A 16,383-nucleotide genomic window follows, 5' to 3' on the forward strand; every position below is an offset into this window, starting at 1 on the left:
AGCTTCCTATCCTCCCTAGGACTCTCCTATCTCCAACCTCACGTGCTTGCCAGTACTGACCACAACTTTTCTACCCCCACAGTATCTCTATAAGCAAAGCCTGGAATCCTTTATCCTTTCCTATCTCTGCCTTAACTCAATCTCACAGACACACAAGAAGCGGAATCCTACACCTTTAGCCCTTCTCACCATGTAAAAACATCATCTTTCTCCCTTATATATTCTTCCCTACCTGCCACAGCCAAAGGGGTCACCAAAGGCCTATGGCTTGATCCCTGCACCACTGGCACAGAAATGCAAGGGTGTGGTGGTTGGGGGTGCCAAAGGGCTGGGCAGACAGTACATCTCTTGCCTCTGTCACTCCCCACATGAACTCAAATCTATTTCTGTGGTTCCATTACCACAGGGATTCATTCACACCAACTTTGGTGGGTTTGTGGTAAACCCAGCCATCCTGGAGAATAGTGTTCCACAAGAAAATGTATTTCAAATTTCAAAGAGCTAGTCTGAACTTCTGGAATCAATCTGTCTGTAGGCCAGACAAAGAGTGAGTACCTTCATGGGGAAGGCAAGAGCCAATAAAAGGGCAAATGATGCTCCCATTTTTTTCATTTCCCTTACCTTAATTGTTTATCTTTCTATTGTTATTTTACACTGGAGATACTGCAGGTTTGGCTGCACACCACAGCAATAAAACAAAGATTGAAATAAAGGAGTCACTTGAATTTTTTGGTTTCCCAGTACATAAAAGTTATGTTTACACTATACTGTAGTATATTAAGTTGCAATGGAATTATGTCTAAAAAACAATGTACCTGCCTTAATTAAAAAATACTTTATTGCTAAAAAAATGCTAGTCAGCATCTGGGCCTTCAGGAATTCATAGCAGTAATATCCAAGATGACCAGAATTAAAGTAATAATAAATGAAAAAGTTATAATAAATGAAAAATATCACAAGAATTGCCAAAATGTGACAGAGAGACATGAAGCAAACACATGTTGGGAAAATGACACCTTGCCACAAGCCTTCAATTTTTTAAATAAACAAACAAAAAACTCCCACAGATATCTGTGAAGTGCAGTAAAACAAAGTGCAATAAAATGAAGTATGCCTGTAGGTATGTTTCTAAAGTTTTGAGAGCATATTTAGAAGGCAAAAAGTTCATAAATGTTTTAATACCAGTTGCTACAAATGCTAGAGTGTTTTACATATAATAGTATTAAGGCTTTGGTGCTGCATACATTTCAAAATAAATATTTTAACACACACTTCCGCCTAAATCCTGTTTTTAAACACACAATATACACAATTTTCAGAGCACATTATATATGAAATCATAAAAATGCCTTTTAACACATAAAGCAAATCTTATTGCTCAGCTGTCCTGTTTAGTTGGCATTTACATTTAGTATCATAGTACTAGCATGGTTTAGTGGAGACTGACATTGGGAAGATTTAGGTACCATGCCCTGCTCTCACAGGATCCAGGCTCAAAAGCACAGGCAAGTCCTGGGCCTCTGCTTTTCTTATTTGTAAAACAGTAAAGTTATCTTATTAGCAAAGGCTTTTGAAATTCATTTTCATACTATCTATGAGGAAAGAAGGAACATGTATACAGGATTCACAATCAACCTACTTATAGGGACAGGAAAGTAAGGATATTAAAATATCAATTACATACAGATACAAATATTTAACTGGCTAAAGACAAGCTATCTCCTGGGAAAGTCTTGGTAACCAAATTTTGTTACAAGAATTCAAGTCTTCTTGATACCAGAGGTCTGTATCTAAAATTAGAAGTTCAAATTGCTTTTTGATGGAAACTGCTAAAATAATTGAATGTTATACTATACTCTCCCACCTTTTAAAAATGTTGACTATTTTAAGGTTAATACCTAACACATGAACAGAGAGAAACAGGCATATAAAGGCAGTAACAGACATTCATTCAAACTATTCTTTTAACTTCTTCCTTTGGCCTAACATTCCAGATATATTTTTCTCCACTTACTTTCTCCACTTACTTTCTCCACCTATGTCTCCCACTTTTGCCATCCTGTAATGTCTCTTCTGGTTCTTAGCTTTCACATAACATGACTTTCATGGATCTTGCCATTTAACTAGAAGACTATTTTTCTATAGTATTTTATACCACATTATATAAATGCACAGTATATTCTGTCTTTTTTTAAGTAGTATTCTCTTCAAAAGTATCCTGGTGTCATTTTATTATCCCCAGGGGCTTTGGTTAGGATACTATTTTAGATATTGAGGCTACATCTATGCTTGGCATCCTTCCAGAAGAATACAGAGCAATGACGGTACCAAGTGTACACATGACATACAGATTATTTTTCATTTAGGGTTTCACTGTACATTGCCGCCCATTTCTTTGAGGAGGTTCTTTAGATAAAAATGACTATAAAGCCAAATAGTTTTTTTAAAAAACAAACAAACAAACCCAAATGGGTCATTTTTACCAATGATCGAAGAATTGAAAATTCAATCAAAAGATGAGATCACACCACAGTGGCAAAAATTAAATAGATTCATCCTGTTGGGTGTCAGTAAAAGTGTGAGAAAATGGGCCCTCTGGTAGGTTGCTGCTGTGAGCATAAATTGCTACAACTTTTCTGTGGGCATATGTATGAATAAGGGCTTCCCAGGTGGCTCAGTGGTAAAGAATCCATCTAGCTGCCAATGCAGGAGATGAGGGTTCAATCCCTGGGTCAGGAAAATCCCCTAGAGGAGGAAATGGCTGCTCACTCCAGTATTCTTGCCTTGGAAATCCCATGGACAGAGGAGCCTGGCAGGCTGCAGTCCATGTGGTTGGAGTCAGAGACTGACTGAGTACGCATACACACACGTGTTGAATACAAAAATGTGCTAACCTTGATCCCAGCCATTCTATTTCTAGGAATTTTTCTTTAAAAAATCCATCACATGGAGTTATATATACAATACACCATCTAACACACTGTTTATAATAGCTAAAAGTCAGAGACTATCTAAAAATTCCATCAACCAAGGACTCATTAAATGCATATTATGGAATAATATCGAGCTTTTAAAGAGAATAAGATTGATATATCTGTATTAACAAGGAGAGAAAATGGAAGAGGTTAATTTTTACAAACCAGAATAGAGGATAGCAGTTACAGTATGGCTGTTTGATGATACCCTAGAAGTGGAGGGAGACTCAAAACTATTAAAAGTTGTTTGATGGAAGGAAAGAATATTGGAAAACTTGCACTTAACTGCAATTCTGTATTAACCTTTTTTAAAAAAATAAAAAAAGAATGTGCTATTTTTTAAATAAATAAAAAATGTTTTGCACAATTTTTCCTGGCAATTTCCAGCAGTGATGGAATTGCTGGGATAAGGCCACTGAGACACAGCTGATGGGCAAACCGCTACAGCCTTTCTGGAGATCATTTTGGTTGAAGGAATCACAACTCCTAAAAAACACATGCCCTTCAACTTTGCAACTCACTTTTAGGAAGTTATCGTAAGGAAATAATCTAGGACGTGAAGAAAAGTAAGGATGCTTACAGCTTTGTGTATCAAGGAAGCAAACCACCAAACCTGGAAAACAACCTAACTGTCCAATGACAGTATGACAGTATGGCAGTTGTTAAATAAACACCCCAAAAGTTGTTAAATAAACACATGACCCATGTGATGCCTCAGACAACCGTTAACTTCATTTCAGAAAAGTACTCAACAACAGGGAAATAACCCACTATGCATTATACTCACTCACAGAAAAAGGCCACTATTCATTCAGTTCAGTTCAGTCGCTCAGTCGTGTCCGACTCTTTGCAACCCCATGAATTGCAGCACGCCAGGCCTCTCTGTCCATCACCAACTCCCGGAGTCCACCCAAACCCATGTCCATCGAGTCGGTTATGCCATCCAACCATCTCATCCTCTGTCGTCCCCTTCTCCTTCTGCCCCCAATCCTACCCAGCATTAGGGTCTTTTCCAATGAGTCAACCCTTCGCATGAGGTGGCCAAAGTATTGGAGTTTCAGCTTCAACATCAGACCTTCCAATGAACACCCAGGATTGATCTCTTTTAGGATGGACTGATTGGATCTCCTTGCAGTCCAAGGGACTCTCAAGAGTCTTCTCCAACACCACTATTCATTACAAACCAGCAAAAGCAGATTACAAAACTATATGTATGTTACAATCTCAATTTTGTTAAACATACATGTATATTCACAGAAAAAAACCTAGAAGGATATAAACCAAAATTTTGGAGTTTCTTAATGGATGGTAAAACACAGTACATTCATTTCCTTCTTTAAATTCTTTATACGGTCAAATTCTTTGTTTCAGTTTTTATAAATGTAAAGGTAAAAAGTTTCCACCAGTTCTGACCTTTTTAAAAAATTAGTTCAAAATTATACCAAGACTCTACAAAATAGGTTTTTATTACATTGTTGTACTACTCTCAAGAGAAGAAAATATTCAAAACTCATACAAGACTTTGCCTTTGAAGTACAGTTGTTACAAATTTCAATTCAAAAGATTAAAAAAAAAACAAAAAACTCTAGTGTAAGTAGATTTACCAAACAAGCTTAAAGCAAGAGATTACATACCTGAAAATAGTTACCGAATCTGAGAGGGAACCAACAGCAACATCAGGGTAGGAATTTCTATCAAGGTCCATGTTTCCAGCAATTGAATATCCAAAAAAAGGTGATTTACCCTCAAGAACCTGAAAGGAATAGGGCATCAGAATGGACACCTGGCTACTAAAATAAGCCTTTTATTTATGCTTTGAAGATAAGTCTCTTTTGAACTGAAGTTAAAGAGTTTACTTACAAATTATATTAAACCACAACTGAATTATAAATAAGTATACACGTGATCAAACATTTCATGCATTTTATTTTCACAAAAGTTACCTGATTTATGTTATATCTCAAAAGACAGAAGAGAATTTTTGATAACCTTATGTACTATATTAAGTCAATCAGTGTATTTTCAAACCAAACTTCTCTTCCTGCCCTCCAAATGTCTTATTTTCCTCTAAAGCAATTTTTAGATTTTGGTATCTGATTCTCTATGCAATTACAATCATCTCTTATGTTTATCCAGTTTCATCCCTTCTTAATATGCTACTAAAGGAAATATATCACATTCCATCTCTTTATGCTGTCAGGGTAGAAGAATCTTTTCCTTTGGCTTAGTTTGATTCTTAACTTACCAAAGAAATTTTACAATTTAAAACAAGCAGCTCACTGCATTTAAATCTATTTACAAGATATCTTCTAATACATTTTTTATAAAACCAAAGTTCATACTATTGTAGACTTGTAAGTAACACATGATTAGTGTGAAAATTAACATAAACCTAAACAATCCATTGGAAAGAAAACTATTGAGACTTTAACTGTAGAAATCCAAGTTATCTAGTTACCTGTGTTGGTTTGGTATTTATTCCATTCGCAGATCCATGATAGATAAAAACCTTCCCCTTACCATCATAGGGTGCTCCAACTGCAATATCTGTTAACAACACCACATTTTAACAAACGTCACATTTTAAAAGCATTCCAATACAACATTTTAAAACATGTCATGAGCGCTCACTATTTTAGACAATCACATAATCTAAAAATCATGACCATTTCACAATCTATTGTCTACCTGGGTAGCCATCTTGATTAATATCACCAATATTTTTGACTGCAATGCCAAACATAGAATCTTTGGTTCCATTAAGACGAATCGGCTTGACGTTATTCCATCTGCCTTGCTGGTTAATGTAGACATACACTGCACCTCCAACTTCTCCACTTCTATCAAAATACTGTGGGGCTCCAATAACTATATCTTGCCACCTGAAAACATAATGAGGGGAAGAACTGTGAACCACTGGCCAAAATATCAGCAAGCTTAGGGTGAATCCCACATGAATGGGTACTAAGGACACAAAGAGATATGATAAAAAGGACCTCAAATCTGGAATTTATATCTCATCAATTGAAGTATTTTTTTAAAAACTAGGTAGCCTCTAATAACACCCAAAGGAAAACATCAACTGTTAGAACTTGAAGCCAGTTTCCAAGTTACATCTATAGTGCAGAGAGACTCCCAGTAAAGATTCCACTCCCTTCAAACTTCGACCTTCTACCAAAGACCCAGATTGGCACCACCAACCAGACACCTTTGTATCGACTTTGTCACCAATCCCTACTTTCAACAGGACATTCTGGATGCTCCAATATCCCCTTAAGAAACCACAGAACAGAACCACGTAGGTGTCATTTTTTTTTTTTTTTTTTTAGTTAAATTTTAATTCTCACAGACCCATGATCCTAGGACATAGTAAAAACTGAAGACTGAAAATGTAATCCTACATCCTAGGGAGGGTAATGAATGTCTGCTACCAAAATATAAGTGAGGAAGACTGATGGGATGGTAAAAATTTGGCAGCAGAAATATTCTTTTCATCAACTAACCTGGAAGGGTATTTCTTCTCAAGACCTACAGAAGTCAGAGCAGCAATGAGTTCTCCGCAAATGTAAAATAACCTCAGAGGCTCTTACCCATCTTTGTTGAGGTCCACCACTGCCACGTCATAGCCAAATGAAGAAGCCAGCCCTTCCCCATCAAATATGTGCTCAGGGAGAAGGTGTGCAGACTTCAGGTCTCTTTTAAGCAAAACCACAGCTCCACTATGATTGGCTCTAGGAGCACCAGATACAAAAGTGATCTCATCTTTGGAAACAATACCTTTCCCTGAGTCCAAAGAAAAGCCTAGAAAAACAAAACACGGTACTTATCAACTCTGTTCTTCAGGAGGTCTCTAACACTGGTCACTTCATCATTACTTTTTGCTTCCCACCACTCTCCTTCTGACCCTCCTCACCAGCTATCATATCTATGATAAGAGTTACAGAATCAAGACATCTGACTCAAGCACAAAATAGTAGGTATTTCCCTGTTTTCTATGGGCGTATATTAAACATATTAAGACATTTAAAGAAAAGCACTGTGCTAGTTAGCATTTGTGTAACTTCAATCATGAAGCATACATGCTACTTAAGAATCAGTTCAAACTCCATTCCAATACTGAAACTGCTGTAAAAGAAGATCAAGCTAGATACTAAGTTATCAAGGTAAAGTTACATCCTGTACACCAAGATGCAACCTGACATAGCATAATTGAGTGCCTGGTGGGTTTTGCTATAATGCAGTGATTAGTAACTTCTATATTCATCAATCTTCTTGGTCATCAGGGAATAAAAGAATGCTAACAACATTAATATACCACAGCCAGCATTTTACTCCTTAGGGCCAACTTAGTTCTCAGACACAAACATGCAAACAAAACCATGACTGATGAGATTTGAGAACCTAGCATAAACAATAGAGGTGAGCAAGTTGTCATCTGTATCAATTACACACTTGTTCAGAGGGCAGAAAAACATTAGAAACTTCATTATAAAGCATCAGGTAGGATGTCAGATTACCAATACTGAGGTTAAATGGCAAGCAGACACAAATGTCCACACATCAAAATCGTCTGAATAAGGCAAATCTTCCCATGTGAAGAGGCAGATGCAGAATACTATAAGCTCACCCTTTTAATTGGGTTTTATTTATGAAAAGCATCACCACTACTGTTGCAGTTCTCAAATTGTGAAGCAAGTTGAAAAATAGGATGAGCTACAAGTTTAGAAAGGAGACACAATTGAATTCAGCTCTGGAAGCCATTCTGGCTGCAGAGCCTCAACCGAGGCATGCTTTTTGTGTGTGCTTCACTTGAAATGAAATAGAAAATAAAAAGATTTATGCTCTGTATGGATCAAAAAAAAATTCTTAAATGACCATGACCAAGACCATTTATTTGTCATCTCAGAGGTCACAAACCTAGGTAGCTATTCATCATCACATCAGGGGATGTGTCGGGCTGCTCCCTGGGAGGCTGTGTTTTATAAACAAACTGATCGGGATCTGTATAGGAAACGCTGGTCAAAAACAGCAGGCCTGTACACATGCACGGGACGGAAGAGATTGAAGAAAAAGCAATTATGCTTGGTAAGAGGCACACCGGCTACTGCCGTGCTCGCAATGATGAGGCCACCGCTGCATCCGGCAAGCCACCCTCTTTGCCAGCTTCCAAACCTCATGCAGATCATTTTCCTCCTAAAACCTGCTGATTTTTTTGAAATGACAGATGCACAGACAGCCAAAATGTAACAGTAGAAATGTGACACTATTCTCCCCACCCCGACCCAGTATCCGCTTTTGAGGAAATCCATTCTGAAAGTGGCAAATGTGTTTAATAAAAAAAAGTTTAATATTTTCAAATGTTCCAGTAGACACTAAGATAAAATCCATGGGCATCTATCTTACAAACCAAAGTGCTGGCTTCTTGACCAGAGCCATTAGATTGAAATGGCATAAACTAATCCCTAAGTAACTCATTTGAAGAGGTTGTCTGTTAAAATTTATTCAAATAAAATATTGGTTTATTGATACTATTAATATTTACCTTGGAAAGAATTTTACCCTGGAAAATCCTATTTAATAATTGAGACTGCAAACCACTCAGCCCTATGTTCCCCTCCTGTCCTGCAAAGGCACTGACAGCAATCACATATCCCGCTGCTTCCCACCCTGTCCCAATCATTTTGATGAGCATTTCTTCCCTTGGCTGGGGAAGAAATTAATTGTGTGACCTTGGACTAGGAAATTCATTTCCCTCAGTCACAGGGATTTTTTTCTGCATCAGCAAAAGGAAATTATTTCCTTTTTTATTATTATTTTATAATATAGTTGGAAAGAACAAATAAGACCTATAAAGTAGTAAGTAATAGTATGTGATTTATAGCATACAATAGGCTACAGTCCACGGGGTCGCAAAGAGTCGGACACGACTGAGCGACTTCACTTTATAGCATACAGTAGGTGCTTAACAAGTGGTAAGTATAAGTTTTCCCCATTCTGTGTCTTCACACCAAGTTTTTAATTTAGGGGTGGGGGAGTTTCTGAACAGTTTTTTTTAGTTAACAGTACTGTTCATACTTATCTATATAATTAGAACAATTTTTAAAGAATATGTTTACTAATACCTTGTTTAGAATTATTTTTAGATCTACACCTATTTTTTTCCCCTTTTTAACCTTCCATTGTTCTAGTAAGATCTCCAGCATATGGCACTTCTCTATTTTCTAAAAAGAATAGGATACTATTAGATTTAGTAGATTTTTTACATTTTTTTCCAAGAATTACACAGTGATTATTCTTTATGTCAACTCATACCAAGAATTAAAGCTTTTAAAAGCCCTTGTGTAATTACCATAATGCACATGAATAATTTAGGACACCCATTAGTAACGCAAACAAGCGTTAGGAGTTAAGGAATTGGCACTTAGACCACAATCTGGGTGTCCTTGGAGCTGCTCTAGCAGTGTGGCTCTGGCTCGGCTGGAAAGCCCCCATGCCACCCACCAGGGGCCTTGTGACAATCCAGAAGCAAGGCCAACCCGTGGAGAAGGGCAGTCACAGAGGATGGACCTGGAGGTCTTGACCTGCCACTTAAGAGTAACTTCATAAATGTAGCTCTTCAAGAGTATCTCTCCAAAAAGAGGCACTGAAGGGAGAGGGAAGACAGCTGGGCCTCTTGCTTACATCCATGCATTGTGTCATGGCTGCACGGACTGCCTGGTGCGGGTTACGAAGTGGACGTTAGCTCAGGAAACAGACCTCCACGCAGGAGGACAGAAGATTTTAGGAGATGGTAGGTTTCCTCTTGCTTTGAGGCAGCTCAGGTCAGATACCCCAAGTATCAGTCAGATTACCTCAGGGATCACCAAGCTTTAAGTTCCAGTAAATGCAGCCACAGGCCCCCAGCTCCAATCTGGCCTTTTCTCAGCCTCACAGTCCAGGGTCCTGTGACAGCAGTGTCACACAGAGGCATCTGAAGAGGTACGCACGTCATCTACTCTCGTTCCTACCTAAATAACTGTTAGCAGGAACAGGAACTAGACTTTCATCATGGTCAGTCTCTCCACCAACTTCATAAGGCCCATCTTCAAAGATGTTCATGTCAAAAAAAGTGTTATTCTTTTGCTCTACACGAACAATCCCTAAAAGAATGAAATGGTAAAAAAGAAAAAAAAAATGAAGATGAAACAAAATAAAATAGATGGTTCTAATAAACATTCCTGATGTTATCATTAAGTTCAGAAAGAAAAGTTTGGAGAACAAAAAGGCAGAAGATGACTTTTGAGGTTACTAAAGTTAAAAAATCCTGTTCGTGTAGATTTTTACACCAAACAAAATTGTTCTAGTAATAAAATATGTCCACGTGTTTTCATGAATTATCTTTATAATGCCATGAAAATGGAATTATAGATGGAAAATGGAATGTTTAATTAACTAAACCTACAGAAAACTCTTTATGAACCTGATATATTATATATTTTCTATAATCCTAAATCAATTCACCTTCTTTACTATGGTGTGAAAGCAAGATTAGTATTTTGATATTCTCTTCCAATCATTTTTAACCAGAGATTTTAAATCTTCAAAAAATTTTCAGACCTAATCATTGAAAAGAGAAGATCTCACATAGTAAGTCCTTCACTATAAGATTTTTTTTAAGTGGTAATATTTTAAGTCAGCATTTACAAAGCAAGCAAGATGTATTTCCCATAAATAAAACATACATAATTGGTGGGTGTTTTTATTTTGTTTTACTATGTATGGCATCTCTTGCTAAAATAAAACTATTTCTAAATTCAGTGTGTTATTAGGTCAAAATAACCCAACAAATGCTGCTATGCGGAAGATTCAGCTGAGGGTGGGTAGCCTAAGGAAATTATTCCCAAAGGCTGCTATGAATGACATACCCAGGAAGGTATTCAAGGACCATTCCTAACAGAAATTAAAACTCAGAAAGTTTTGAATGAACAATGAAAAATTTTCCCAAGATTTTTCTGACTATAGAAAATGTTAGAACATAGGATTTATTATAATAAATTTTTCCCCCAAAAATCTTATTTCTGAATCAGATGTATTTCTCTTCACTATGAATTAGAATCAGGTAAATTGTCCTTTATAATAGAGTGGTCTTCTATACCTGCTTAATTTCTTCAGAAGTTGAACTTTTATTACGGGGGCACTGACCATGTTCCTCCAGGCAAAAAATGTGATGTCGCCCTTCACCTACACCTCGAGATTATTTAAACAATACCATTCAACAACCCTTCCACAAGTTACCTGCAATCATCTCAAAATTTCCTAATTTCTCATCTGTCTTTCTAACTACCCTGCTTTATTAGCAAAACATAGGCCGACTAATACATGACTAAAGAAATGTCTGTATCGATACAATATTATTTGTATACAACACCACTCAATTCTTCTCAGTTTTCAGATCCTTATGTTAAAATTAAAACTTTCAGTTTCATGAGACAAGCAAATACAAAACAGCAAAAACTAATGCTAACTATATTTTTACAAAAGGACGTTAATTAGTTATATGAATGTAAATTGCTAGCAGAGGGAAAAAATCTTAGAACATACATTTTGACGATTGTTTTTAAAAATCAGAATTAAGATATTTTAATAATCCTACTCTACTTCTATAATATACAAATGCCTTATAATACATTGTTTTAATTTAAAATGTACTAAATCATGGTGCATAGGCAGAAATTATGCAGTCATTCTAATCTCCATTTCTATAAATACACGGCATAAATACACGGCATACCTTTCCAGTTATAAGTGCCTGGGGCTCCAAATGCAATGTAATGGAAGTCTTTAGTAAAAGTAGCTGCTACACCTTGCTGGCAAGAACCAAATTTTTCATGACCTCTCAATCGGCCATCACAAAAACTCCAGTCTCCTCCATCCATATCATCTTCAATCCTGAGATTCTGACTTAGGACGTAGCACCTTCCAAAGATGTCTCGGGATTCCTGCTTTGTATTAACATGTTGTCTTTTTTCATATCGATGAGCACATGTCTGCAAGCAGATGAATAAAACAGCCCACATGTGTTGGCAAATCTGAAGTTTTTCATTACAAACCAATGAAATTGTCAACAATCAAGAGGTTAATTCTAAATGGGATGTTAAATGTGTCCTCATCCTGAGACCAGAACAGAAAACCAGCAAATCTTCCCCAAAGTTGCAAGGAGGAGACCATTATCTAGCAAAGGACTTCTGTCTTATCGTCATCCAGAGAATAATGCTGCAATCTAAATATTGAAGGCCAATCTGTAATCCCCTGGAGAAGGAAATGGTAACCCACTCCAGTATTCTTGCCTGGGAAATGCCATGGACAGAGGAGCCTGGCAGGCTACAGTCCATGCGGTCGCAAAAGAGTCGGACATGACTAAGTGGGACTTCCCAGGTGGCGCTAGTGGTAAAGAACCTGCCTGCCAATGCAGGAAATATAAGAGACGCAGGTTTGATCCCTGGGTCAGGAGGATTCCCTGAAGGGCATGGCAACCCACTCCAGTATTCTTGCCTGGAGAATCCCATGGACAGAGGAGCCTGGCGGGCTAGAGTCCACAGGGTCGCACAAGACTGAAGCAACTTAGCACACGTGCACACACACGACTCAGTGTTTAAACAACAACAATCTGCAATTCACAGGCAATTTATTTGTAAATTTACCTGTCACATAAACAATGAGAAACACCTTATTTCATCTTCTCAATTTAATTGGCTTTTAGTGGCTACATAAACCTTCATATCAGTATGTTCATGAAAAGAAGGAACACGTTCCAGAGGAGAGAAATCATGGACATATTTTCACAGGAATTGGGCTAAAACAAAGGCATTTTCCTTTTATCCATACTATTTCCTCATAATCAATCCTATCTTAACTTATCCTTTAAACTCTGAGATTAAGTTTATTTTAAAAGGCAGAGAGAAGCCTTTTAAAAAGGCAGAGAGATGTGACACATCTCTCATACTGCGGGGAGAGACAAAATAAACTCTAATTTTCACATATGGGTATTCATGGCCACCCTCCATATAACACAGGCTGAAAATACTTTACAATGTCCAAGTCAATATCCTATAATGCATCTTCTTAGATGTAAAATTCAATACTTGGTAAAATTCTCATTTTTCTCAAAATTCTACATAAATTTGTTACAGCAACCAGATTTTGAAAGAGACAGGAAGATCATCGTGATCCAGTCTGGCACCTCCAAGGCCACCTAACACATTCCATCGAACAACCCTTTTTTCTCGGCTACCACTTCTATCTCAAGTAGCCCAGAAAACAGAGTTTAAAATGATCTGATCCTTACTTTGCATGACCATTCCCAGATTTTTTTAACTCATCTATAATAGCTGCATAGTTCCCAGGACAAAAAACATGTAAGGTTTTGCTTTGCTTTTTTAAGACCACCTAAAGTTGTAGGGACATTCAGTAAAGGCTTTTAAGTAAGTTTTTTTGGATCTAAAAGTTCTAAGGAAAAGCAGCTTGTAGAGCTGTTTCAAAGTGAATCAGGAAGCACAGAAAAAGTAATGGTTTGATTTCCTCTTGACATCAATTCCTGCTGTACAGCAGTCGGTTTTGTAGAATGTACACTCCAGGCAGGCGGAAGCTGTCTGCTCTGTGCACTGCTGTAAGCCCAACACTAGCACACAACAGGTGGTCAGCGCGGAACGGACACATCTCTCTGTACTCACCACAACTTTGCCGCCTGGACCCTGGCTTTGGACAGTGACTCCCATCCACTGGTCTTCCTTGCTCTCCGAAGAAGGGTCAGCTGCGGAGAAAGCAGCACAGGTCACACACACACACACAGTTAGGACTTCAAAGCTACTGCCATGAACCAACACATGAGCAAAAATGCAAGAAACAGCTTCTAAACCGCCTTGACTCCAAGTCTAACTACTTAGTAAATGCAGTTACTCAATCCATAAAAATTACTTTCCATCTTAAGAAAACAGGTGAGTGGTTATTGGTATGAATGTTTCACCAAATTCTTTACATAAAATATGTAACTCTACCTGGTAGCCCTTCACCTTCTCTGACACCCAGAGTCCCAAGTAGAGAAATTACCATCCAAACTAACAAAAAGGGAGTTGCATCTCTACATACCCTCAAATTTGTTACATAATAGCATGAACTTTGCTTTTCTTTACTGGAGGTGGGAAAACAAGTCCTCAGATCCACTTTCTATCTTTCAATTGATGAAAAAAAGCAAAGTGATATATTTATTTTTACCTCCTCCTTCCAAAAAGGAGAGAGGGAAACCAGAAATCTCACTGTGCGCTCTTCAGTATCAATTTGAGCCTACTGTATAACCCTGCATCCAAAACTTTGCCTTCTTTAATGAAAAGGCATGACTTTCAATTTTGAATCATTACAAAAACAGGAAAATTAAACAACTTTTGGTAGGCAGACAGAAAAATGCCAAAATGTTAAATAAATAGGGATTATCTCTACATTATTGGTGGGTTTGGATTTTTTCTTTATAGTTCAATGTCATTTACAGATTTCTCACAATTAACATATATTATTTTCCAATCAGTTAAAAAAAAAAGTTGTTGCTAAAAAGATTAAAAAAAAAGAAAGAGAGAAGAACATAAATACAAAGCTGCAAATCTGCGTCGACCAAGAATGGCAAATTAGGTTTGATTGCAGCTTCTCAGGACACTATTTGCTGTGCCCACACAGTCTATACAAAACAAGCCTCTATCTGAGATAGTAGGGAAAAATTTATCCATGTTGTCCAGCTCTCATTTTAGAAAGATCTTATATTTAACATTCTCCCTAATATTTTAACAGCAAATGAGAACTTTTGGCTGCTGAGTGCAGGATACACATTTAATTTTCTGAACAATTTTTCAACAGTCTCCTGTAGAACTTCAAAACATCACTAGGTGGCAACATCAATACACCATACCAGCTTGGAAACCAGGGTTGGGTAGACAGCAAAAAACGTGCAGCCAAAGTGACTTAAAAAGTAAATGTTCCTTTGTTGTGCAAAAGCTTTTAATTAGGTCCCATTTGTTTATTTTTGCTTTTATTTCCAATATTCTAGGAGGTGGGTCATAGAGGATCCTGCTGTGATTTATGTTGGAGAGTGTTTTCCATGTAAATTATCATATGTGAAACGAATCGCCAGTCCAGGTTCAATGCATGATACAGGGTGCTCGGGGCTGGTGCACCGGGATGACCCGGAGGGGTGGGATGGGGAGGGAGGTGGAAGGGGGGTTCTGGAAGGGGAAAACATGTACACCCATGGTGGATTCATGTCAATGTATGGCAAAACAAATACAATATTGTAAAGTTAAAAAATAGAAAATAAACTAATTAAAAAAAAAAAAGTAAATGTTCTCAGGGCAAGCAAGAAACAGTCAAGGCCCATGCAATTAAGAGAGGCCTTCTCTCCAAGAATAAATGCTTTTTCCCCTCTTTCCTTCCTCTTGGAAAGGGCAAGTGGGATACAGGTTGAGTTGGCCAAGAGAACACTGAGCAAGTGCAGAAGAACACACCGTCGTTATCAAATTCAATTCGCGTGCACGGCCCCCGGGAGGTGATGTCGCAGCTGTACAAGCCTCCTGTTCTGTTGGCCTTCTGCATTGGAAGGGCCACTGCGCGGGGAGCCCCCACGAGCAATCTGTTGACGAAACAGAATTTGGAGATTTGAGCTGAATATGCATTTAACATTTAGAGTCCGAGCCAAGAGATACCAGAATTCTCTTTCAAAAAGCTGCCTAATTCTCTGCCAGTTTAGGTGGTGAGGGAGAACAAAGGCAGAGCCCTGTGACTCACAAACAAAGATGCAAGTAAAGCACAAGAAGAGGGGTTGTTGAAACAGGTGAAAGATACGCCCGTCTCTCACAGTATCAGCAGCTCTCTGCTGGGCACGAGTCTGGTGTTTTAGAAGACACTTTCCACAGAGCTTGCCTCCTACACCTAAGCCAAGGACATCACAAGGAACTCAGACAAAACACTCCCGCACTGGGGAAGAAAAATGGTCACATTAAACTGAAATGATAATACATCTGTTTCTAACACTGTGTCTTAAGGTGGGGCCGTGGGGTTCAAAGGTAAGTTTTGAATATCCCCCAGATTTTCATTTTATATACTGTTTAGTTGATTAAACCAGGTGGCCACCGGACTGAGGTGGGTCTAAGGCTATGACAGCCTATGGAAGCAAATTGAAATCTCAGCCTATAAATGTCTCAAGGTTACAAAACCAAACCCAAGGGCAACCAATCACAAACAGGCACCTAGACGGTAAGCCAATCAAATCATTTCCTCGCTTTGCTTCCTTACTGTCCGTACTTTTCTGCATCTTTCCCTGCTCCTGTTGGTTCAACACTGCCAGGTTTGCACTGATTTCTGCTCAAATAAACTTGTCAAGTTTTTAATA

At 37.9% G+C, this 16,383-nt stretch overlaps 1 protein-coding gene across 14 annotated transcripts in view; it reads right to left on the reverse strand.

Moving 5' to 3' along the window:
- Positions 1–16,383, reverse strand: part of ITGA6 (integrin subunit alpha 6) — an 84,544-nt gene that overhangs the window by 28,912 nt on the left and 39,249 nt on the right. For 12 of the 14 annotated variants that reach the window (XM_081577782.1, XM_081577787.1, XM_081577776.1 and 9 more), the window contains 8 exons: positions 15,500–15,624; positions 13,685–13,764; positions 11,746–12,001; positions 9,983–10,114; positions 6,566–6,776; positions 5,664–5,857; positions 5,434–5,522; positions 4,610–4,728 (listed from right to left, as the gene is read on the reverse strand). In XM_081577782.1, coding sequence (XP_081433908.1) covers positions 4,610–4,728; positions 5,434–5,522; positions 5,664–5,857; positions 6,566–6,776; positions 9,983–10,114; positions 11,746–12,001; positions 13,685–13,764; positions 15,500–15,587 — 1,169 coding nt within the window. In that variant the 5' untranslated portion in view covers positions 15,588–15,624. Of the gene's footprint in view, positions 1–4,609; positions 4,729–5,433; positions 5,523–5,663; positions 5,858–6,565; positions 6,777–7,892; positions 8,010–9,982; positions 10,115–11,745; positions 12,002–13,684; positions 13,765–15,499; positions 15,625–16,383 lie in introns of all 14 variants that reach the window. The other 2 variants (XM_081577773.1, XM_081577774.1) reach the window with 1 other exon arrangement.

Source organism: Giraffa tippelskirchi, chromosome 3 (genome assembly GCF_054371585.1).
Source record: "Giraffa tippelskirchi isolate mGirTip1 chromosome 3, T2T-mGirTip1v1.2.pri, whole genome shotgun sequence".
NCBI classification, from domain to species: Eukaryota; Metazoa; Chordata; class Mammalia; order Artiodactyla; family Giraffidae; genus Giraffa; species Giraffa tippelskirchi.